The sequence below is a fragment of the Pempheris klunzingeri genome, chromosome 8 (genome assembly GCF_042242105.1).
Source record: "Pempheris klunzingeri isolate RE-2024b chromosome 8, fPemKlu1.hap1, whole genome shotgun sequence".
Lineage (NCBI taxonomy): Eukaryota > Metazoa > Chordata > Actinopteri > Acropomatiformes > Pempheridae > Pempheris > Pempheris klunzingeri.
The window spans coordinates 3,780,569-3,790,116 of NC_092019.1; the positions used below are offsets into that span (position 1 = coordinate 3,780,569).

At 42.7% G+C, this 9,548-nt stretch overlaps 1 protein-coding gene across 1 annotated transcript; it reads left to right on the plus strand.

Annotated features, from left to right (window-relative positions):
- The first annotated feature begins 778 nt into the window (after positions 1 to 778).
- On the plus strand, positions 779 to 3,216 carry fzd1 (frizzled class receptor 1). Its single transcript, XM_070834976.1, has one exon. It carries the CDS (start codon positions 848 to 850, stop codon positions 2,507 to 2,509), a length of 1,662 nt encoding a protein of 553 aa, XP_070691077.1. The 5' UTR covers positions 779 to 847; the 3' UTR covers positions 2,510 to 3,216.
- The last annotated feature ends 6,332 nt before the right edge of the window (positions 3,217 to 9,548 follow it).

Here is a 9,548-nt window from a genome sequence, read left to right on the forward strand (position 1 = left end):
CCCCATTTGGATTCTGATACTTTCCTTTTATTGTACTTCCATGTTCTACTCTTTCAGTGGAGGTGTATTTAGAAATCACCTACCAACTGCTTTTTCTAATATATTTTCTTTAGCAACAATAGTATTTCATCTTTTTTTATCTTAACACATAATTGCAACTATATTATTCACTTTGTCCTTATTGTTATTGTTATATATTAGTAATGGTGAATTTTCATCTCATTATTGTCACAAATGCAATTATACATAAAAGCTCTTTATAAAACCACTCATAGAGGTTCTTCATAACTCTGCACTTTCTTTGACTTTTTTCTTGCTTTAACAATAAAACAACAACACTATGCAAACAGTCTACTTCAAATGCTATTAAAGAGCATTCATGAAATCTAATTTTAAATACGTATTTGAGTTTTTAAACCCATTTCAGAACTATGAAGTCCAACGCCGCGTTAGGGGCTTTTATTTAGAAAGTTCTGACCGGAAGCGCTGTTGCAGGCTGGTTGACTTGGCCTCAGTGGGAGCGCGTGAGGGAGAGCAGAACAGGTTTGAAGTGCAGACTGACGCTGTGTCGGAGAGGCAGAAGACTGGAGCGGTCCCTTCCCTGGAGGTGTGCGCTTTTTCCACAGGATTTCGGGCGGAGGAGCCCAGTTTGGTGCAAAGATCTGGAACCACTTTGTCACACCAGAAGCTGGTGCAAAGGATCAGAGACACTGAGCTGGAAGAAGCTGCTTTTACCCCGCAAAGAAACGCCAACAAAGAGGATTCAAGGAAGTAGCCTGCTGCCTGGCGAGGTAACGCAAGTTAGTTAAGCAACAAATAGAAAGTCGGCAGCGGGTCGGTGTTCACCATGGTTTACAGCAGACTCCTGCGCGCAGCTTTCACTTTGGTGTTTTTCATTCTGTGCCTAAACGTGGGGATTTTTCGAGTAAATGGGCAATACGGTGGTGGTGACCGAGGGATGTCTATACCGGAGCACGGATTCTGCCAACCGATCTCCATTCCGCTGTGCACGGACATCGCGTACAACGAGACCATCATGCCAAACCTGCTCGGTCACACCAACCAGGAGGACGCGGGGCTGGAGGTCCACCAGTTCTACCCGCTGGTGAAAGTGCAGTGCTCTCCGGATTTAAAGTTCTTCCTCTGCTCCATGTATGCGCCCGTGTGCACGGTGCTGGAGCAGGCGCTGCCTCCGTGCCGCTCTCTGTGCGAGCGCGCACGGCAGGGCTGCGAGGCGCTCATGAACAAGTTCGGCTTCCAGTGGCCCGACAGCCTCGCCTGCGAGTCCTTCCCGGTGCACGGCGCGGGGGAGCTGTGCGTGGGGCAGAACATGTCGGACCGCAGCGAGCCGGACAGCCCCGGCCCGTACCCCACCGAGCGCGTGCTTCCTGAACCCACGAACGGCCAGTTCAGGTGTCCGGCCTCGCTCAGGGTGCCTCCCTACCTGAACTACCGCTTCCTCGGGCAGGAGAACTGCGGCGCTCCGTGCGAGCCTAAGAGGTCTCACGGGATGATGTACTTCAGCCAGGAGGAGCTGAAATTCGCGAGGATCTGGATCGGCATCTGGTCTGTGCTGTGCTGCGCCTCCACCTTGTTCACCGTGCTGACCTACCTGGTGGACATGAAGCGCTTCAGCTACCCAGAGCGGCCCATTGTCTTCCTGTCTGGCTGCTACACTATGGTGTCCATCGCCTACATCGCTGGGTTTTTACTGGAGGACAAGGTTGTGTGCAATGACAGGTTCGACAATGACATAAGGACTGTGGTGCAGGGCACTAAGAAGGAGGGCTGCACCATCCTCTTCATGATGCTCTACTTCTTCAGCATGGCCAGTTCGATCTGGTGGGTCATTCTGGCTCTCACCTGGTTCCTGGCAGCAGGGATGAAATGGGGCCACGAGGCCATCGAGGCTAACTCCCAGTATTTCCACCTGGCAGCCTGGGCTGTGCCCGCCATCAAGACTATCACCATCCTGGCAGTGGGGCAGGTGGATGGAGACGTGTTGAGTGGGGTTTGCTTCGTGGGCATCAACAGCGTGGACGCCCTGCGGGGCTTCGTCCTGGCGCCCCTGTTTGTTTACCTGTTCATTGGAACCTCCTTCCTCTTGGCGGGCTTCGTGTCCCTGTTTCGCATTCGGACCATCATGAAGCACGACGGCACCAAGACGGAGAAGCTGGAGAAGCTGATGGTGCGGATAGGGATCTTCAGCGTGCTGTACACTGTGCCGGCCACCATTGTCATCGCCTGCTACTTCTATGAGCAGGCCTTCAGAGAGCAGTGGGAGAGGACGTGGATCAGCCAGACATGTAAGACGTACGCCGTGCCGTGTCCCATCCAGAACCACCCCAACATGAGCCCCGACTTCACCGTCTTCATGATAAAGTATCTCATGACGCTCATCGTGGGCATCACTTCTGGCTTCTGGATCTGGTCTGGGAAGACCCTTAACTCTTGGAGGAGGTTTTACACGAGACTGGCCAACAGTAAACAGGGCGAGACCACAGTGTAATGTGGTCTTTCCCCCGTTCCTCACACAAACTGCTTAGTGACAAACTGAATGATAATCCTCTTTTATTATTTTCTTTTGATTTTTCTTGGACTTACCAGAGACACTCGGTCTGTTTTTTAGTGTACATATACATTTGTGAGATTTTTGTAAGTATATATTTGTATTTAAAGATTTAAAAAAAATCTTCTTTTTTTAAAAAAAACACCTTTTTTCATACTTTGGACGTAATGGAATTGTACTTAATCATCACAAAGAGCCAGCTGACCATCAAGGATCCTGAGGTCTCATGACCTGACTTACTGTGGACACCACTGGGAGTATTTTCACATCCAGTGTTAGTGTCTTTGATCAGTGAACTGCCTGTGAGTGGTCGGTCTATTCTAAGCAGAGTCCCGTGAAACCCAAGTGCTTCCTCGTGGCTCCCTCTTATCCTGATTAACCAGCTGTACTTTGTGTCTGGTGTACAGTTGAGCAGCAGTTGCTCGGGTCTGAAGGGAAATGTCAGCAGTCTGGGACAAGAAACGGTGCACAGGTTGTGAATGTGAGTCATTGTGACAGATGGTTGTAGCTCAGGCCCTGACAGTTATAAACATTCCTTTCCAAATAAAGCACACATAATCAAGTCAGGTTAAAGGACCATACCAGTGTTTTTGCATGTTGCAGATCTGAGGATTAAGTGTGTTTTACAGTATCAGCTACTCTCAGGCAATGCACATATTTAGTTGTGTTTTCAAACCATCCTGGAAACAATGTGTAAGTCAGAGTTAAGTGATTCTGCACAGTGACCGTCATGTCTGTGCCTGATTTTGTTAAACGTATGATATTGTGCACAACGCAGAGGTGTAAGTGCAGGTTGATACCCTGCAGTATGACACAACAGTTTCAGAACTTTGACCAAAATGAAAGCAGATAAGATGTTGCTGACAAGTCTCAAGACTCCCCAGGTTGATTTTCACCTGCAGTAAAATGAACTGAAACTGGGGGAGAAAATATAAAACATTTTGGTATGGTCATGTGCACTCCAAGGGTCTTAAATATGCAAAAGTACTAGTGTGCTCCTTTACAACAATGATTAAAAACAGCATTTACATGGGCTGTAAAAGTACCTGCCTGCAATGGCAATTTGAGTTGTTGAACTACAAAGCTGGAAAATATACAAATGAAGCCGAGGACCTCTGTGTGCGTCGAAACGCATTTTTAAATTGACACCGTTTTTCTGTGTGCAGTGCTGTGTAAAATCATTGGACATCCTTTGAGCCTTTGCAGTTTATTTTGCTACCCTTTAAGTCTACATTTTTTTTTCTATTACGCCAAAGTAATAAGAAAATCTAATTAATTTTCATGTATTTAATTCAGCTAAATGAAACCTTGTGTGTGTAAAAGTGGGGACGTCCTTTGTGTGATCAGAGTCGAGCAAAGACGATTAGTCGAATGATCGATTGGATGTTTTCATGGAAATTAACCAGCAAAGAGATTGTTAATCAATTTCAATAATTTATGGAGCAAAAATGCCAAACATCCATATTATATCTCAGAAATGAGGATTTGATGCTTTTTTTTTGGTCATTTATGACAATAAACTGAATATTTTTGGTTGTTGGTCGGATAAAACAAACTGATTTTAGGTGTTTTTGTTTTTTATTTTGTGACATTTTAAAGAAAAATCTGTTCATTACTTAGTTTGAGCAAATAATCTGCAGATCAGTTAATAATAGTAGTAACTGTTACTTGCAAACCAACGTCAGTGATGAATTGTTTCAATGAGAAATATTTGCTCAAACCTTCACATCCTAAGCTGCTCAGATGTTCTGTTGGAGCTATAACTGCAGGCCCTGAACATGATGCAGAACTGTAATCATTTTGCCTTATATTGTCAGAGCTAATCTCACCAAAATTTGAATGGATTTTGGGGTGTTTCATGGTTCCAGTTTCAGAAAACATGAGCCTGTTGAGGAATGTGAGGCGTGTCGACAGCTTTGGGGTCAGGGTAGTTCAGATTTAGAAAAAAATAAAATAAATAAATGATCATAATCCCCTTACTTTCTCTGGGGGCACCTAAGGCGCACTTAGAGTTGAGGTCATGTTCTCAGACGCCAAATGTACAAGCTTTTTTTTTTTTTTCCAGTTTCATTCATGGTGATCTCTGTATACAATGGCACAAGGGATACGTCTGCATGTTTACAGGTGTTAAAAAATCATAAAATTATTGTGCATTTGTTACAATAGAATTTCCTGTAGAACAACGACTATGTTCAAAGGCTGAAAGGGTGTCCAGACTTCCACATGGCACTGTGAATATGGTTATACTGAGAGAGAGAGAGTAGTGGGAGAGGTTGTTTGTCATGTCACGATGCACATATTATAAATGTTTGTAACAAAACATATTTTTGATTCATTTTTACCAACACATTTCCTTAATCTGGAGGTTGAATGTGTCAGTTATTGTTGAGAGCAGACTTGGGTTGATGTGTAGAGTAATTTGATCCCGGTGAGCATAGCTGCGTGTCTGCACTGTGGGACTGAAGAGCAGCCAGCAGCTTGCATGTCTTCCACTGCAGGAGAAAGGAAGCCTTGTGTTGAAATGCAGAGCGGCTGCTGTCAGTGCAGCTCGGCTCACACACACATCATGACTTGTGTTCTTGTCAAATGCTCCTCCACACGGTGCTTCCGGTTCATAATAATCCTTTTATTGTGTTGACGGCTCTACAATAGTCACAGCTTTGAAGTAATTTCCTTTGCATTTGCTATGAAGAGAACCTTTATATTTATAGAAAAGAATCTTATATATACACACATTGATTGCTTTATGAGAATAAAAACAATCTCACCATTGCAACTGTCAGGTCTTTGTAAAATGTCTTTTCTTCCTTACAATGATAAAGGAACACAAGTCTGCTTGTTTGCCATTAAAGGATAGGTTCAAATTTCTTCAAGTCTATCTTAATACAATCTTCACATGCCATGCATGCTTTCAAAAAGTTACTGGCCTTCTTTAAATCATCCGTCATGTTCATACTGGCTTTGAAGCCATCCCTTCTTACAAGATCTCCATGTACGTGATGGGGGACAAAACTCAGTCCTCATTATGTGTGAAAATGCATTCAGCTGAAGCTCATTATGAGGCTTCGTCAGTCTGACTTAGCCAAATAAACTGGGTATTTTTAATATTTTATTGTGGTTATTAAGACAAAATCTCTTTGTTTCTCTGGGCAGTGTTTCCTAAGAGATCTCAACCTCGTCTCTTACAATGAAATTGTGTTAGGAAGGAATCGCCTCAAGGACAGAGAGGATGAACGACTGCAACCAACTATTACGATATACTCATGGGCATGTTGTTTTAAGACACATCTGGAAAACTAAACAGCTCCTTCATTCTTATTTTATATTTAAGTGAGAACATCAACAGAGAGCTGAAATCCTGACGTCACTGTCGCCTCTGTTCTACTAGCCTCTGTAACCCAATGAAATCTCTCATTCGGCGTTTCCTTCATCCGTTTTTCTGAAGTAATGAAGTGAGGTTTTATTTTCCATGTTCTGGGACACATCAGCATTCACTGCAGCAGGTGTTATAAGTCACTGAAACCTGTGTGATTCTAAGCTAAACAGCATTTACTCTGTGAGCACATAGAAAAACACAGCTCCCGTGAAGTGTCATCATAATTGCATCTCATTCTTATCTAAAAATCACCAGCTCTCTGTTCTGAAGTCATTATTTCAACTTTCCAGCTGTAATCGCTGCTGTTTAGTAACGTCTTCAGTCCGTCTGTCCTGCTGTTATTGCAGACATGTCTGAGCCGGTCACGACCCCTCCACTCGCACATTAAGCCAGTAAACATCAAGGGCTTATGGGAAATGGTGTTCATTCAAGGCCAGTACAAACAGATCTATTGAGTAAACAAAAATATCTGATCATTTAAAAAAAATTTTTTTAAATGGCCTTTCTTTTCATAACATATGAAGCTAACCACGCAACGTAGTCCATGGCTTGGTTTTTCATTTTTATCACAGTTACTAATGTGAAATATGTTCTGGTTTGACTCTCCATATCAATTTCACCTCTGTTTAGGCCAAACAAGCTTAACACGACAACTACAGGCAGGGAGAAACTTTTGTGGCTGTGCAGTTGTAGGCCAGCAGCACCTTTGAGAATTTTACTGAGGTAAAAATAGAAGAAGTAGCTGAATGTCGCCCGAGTATCAAAGGTTAAAGTGCTCATTATGCAGAATGGACCCCTCCTATTGTGTAACGCATAACATTATTGGATTGTCATGAGTGATGCATGTAAGCAGCATGCTAATGTTGTGGCTGATCATAGTGGAGCTATTTTTAATGAACCAGGCACAGTTTGATAAATATAATGGGGAAAAACAGAATAATGTGAAGTGAAGTAGAAGTTTAAAGTTGCATTAAATGAGGACTTTCAAATATTAGTACCTCTGATTTGTACTTGAATACACAATTTCACTAAATAGACGATAATTAGTTTAATGTTGAGCTAATTAAGTAACAACTACTACTGTAGCTAGCAGTAGCTCTCATTAAATGCAAGGTGGAAGGTGATTATAATTACTTTTTATAGTATATGTACCTCCAGTACTGAATAAAGGTGCATTGTTACACTGTTGTCCAGCAGTTTCTCCATGCTCCTGGTATTTGTTCTAACCCAGGCTACACACATCCCAGAGCTGTAGTAACTTTGTGTTGAACATACAGAGATAAAATTGGTATTAGTCCTCTCATCTGACTGCAAACAAGCTCATTTTATATTTCAATTACATTAGAAAAAGAAATATGAAACATATTATAACAATCTGCAAGGGAACAGTATGAAAAACCAGTGGGCCCAGAATCAAACTGCTCTCTTCCTCATCTCCTGCATCACTGGAATGCAGCCTCGTCCCTACGAGACCTTGCATGCAGTCGCACTAATAACTACAGCTCTTAAAAAAGCTTTTGACCCTCATGTGGCAGCCATGTTCGTGGGTCAGCTGCCACAGTCATTGTTCCAGGCTGCTCCTCATACCATGCTGCTTTCCTTTTTATCAGTTACACAGCTTTTAAATCCACCACCACGCAGCCCTTTGAGCTCTGACATGGATTGTCGTATGCATATGACAGCTGTGAAGACTGGCCTCCTTTGTTAGAAACTGGAACATATTTTTGAAACAGTGATTGTGAATAGTGAACAGTGTGTCTCATGGTGAGTCAGTCACTGCCTTAGTGGTGTGTTTTACAGGTTTACCACAAGCCTTATTGTATGGCATCTACAGAGGGCTTGTTAATTTCATCTCCCACATAGATTTTAACATCAATAGTGGGAGTGAGAGTGTAAAACAGTGGAAGGACTCAGTAGTTGTAATGCTGACTTTCCTTTAGTTTTGTGTTCATTATAATAATCTCTGCTGTGGCAGGGTCGGGGGTTCACAGTCTTGCTCTGCTCAATAGCTCTAACACTCCCATGTGGTTCCACTATATAATCTGGATATGAACATAGACTATATTGTTTTACATATGTCATGCTTGTGGGGCAGCTTAAGATAAAATCAGGCAGCAACAGTGTTTTGGCTCCTCTTGAAGTAAAACAAACATTTCTCCAACAGCAGCTTCTACTGTAGGCCTGTTTTTCCCTTTTTGCACTGTAACAAGCAGCTATCCTTAAGCATTATTTGGTCTCAGATTCAGTTTTCGTGACCTATTTTTGGTACAGCAAGAAAGATTTCTATCACTGGAGTACCCCTCTAATTGAAAAGAACAAGATATGTGCATCAAAGTAACATGTCAGCATAACTCCTGCAACTCCACATCAGCTCCACTTTGGGCAAAAATCATATTTTTTCCGCAATTACACCTTTTTTTTAGCAATCATTATAATAAGATATATGATTTATAATATTAGGACCTATACCATAATCAACATCATATCAGATATTATTGTGTTTTAGTTACGTGAGCTGAATCAGTTATCTCAAGACACTGGCTGCATTCTTCAGCCCAACAAAACAGGCAGCAAGTCCTGATCCACATAACAAGTCATTAGCTTGTTACGTACCAAGATAATGACTCGGTGCATAGCAGAGAGCGTCTATGGGATACACATGATCAGCGGTACAAAAGAACATAGTGAATATGGTGGAAAAAGTTATGCACATTAAGGAAATCATATTTTCTCCCACAGTTGGGAGTTAAGATGCAATTATGAAATAATCTTGGTGCAAAAAAGGACAAGGCAGCACTATATTTAACCCTGATAGAAACTCCCTTGCAGTTCTGCTGTGCAGCCCAAAACCAACATGTTCCAACTAAGTCTGGGTTCAGGCCATTTCATTGCACAAGCATCAAGCTCGGGTTCGTTTTGCTTTGTATCGCTTCAAATGTAATTTCTTAAAAGGTTTCTCTCCTGAGACTGTGCCAGTCATCTGGGTCCAATGATCAATAATGGATGAAAAAAGCCAAAATATAGGTTTGAGTGAGAGAATAGTTTTACATTCATATAGTTTTGTGGGTTAAAGTGCAGTGCCGGTGCAGAAGTCTGATAGCAGTATGTGATTGACTGTTGCTCCTTGACGTCACAGAAGGCCGCAGGCTGACTTTGCTTGTATTCTTTGTGCCTTTTGCTTGTCAGCACCAGCTGTTATTGCTGTGGGCCTTTTTTTAGACCTGCCTGTTGTCTTCAGCCTGCTATAATGAGCATCACCTTAGGGTGCACTTTATGAAGAATGTTTAACTAATTGGCTGCGTCATCGTCCATCTTAAATAGCCACATTTAGACGCTATAGTACCAGTTTTGCAAGTTTTTCCTCCCCTAGGCGAACTTGGAAAGCATTGCTACTCCCAGCAAGTGTACTATCAGTGCCACGTGTGTCTGTATTGACCTGAATCGCCTTGGCCACTAGACACACGTAAAGCGAGAAGGGGAAAAAAAACCTCTGGTCATTTCCCAGAAGTCCCTGTTTGAGCCTGTCTCTGTGTGTCCGTCATTGCCCTGTGCAGCCAGGAATGACAGAGGTTTCGTAACTCATCCACACATGAAACTGAGCTT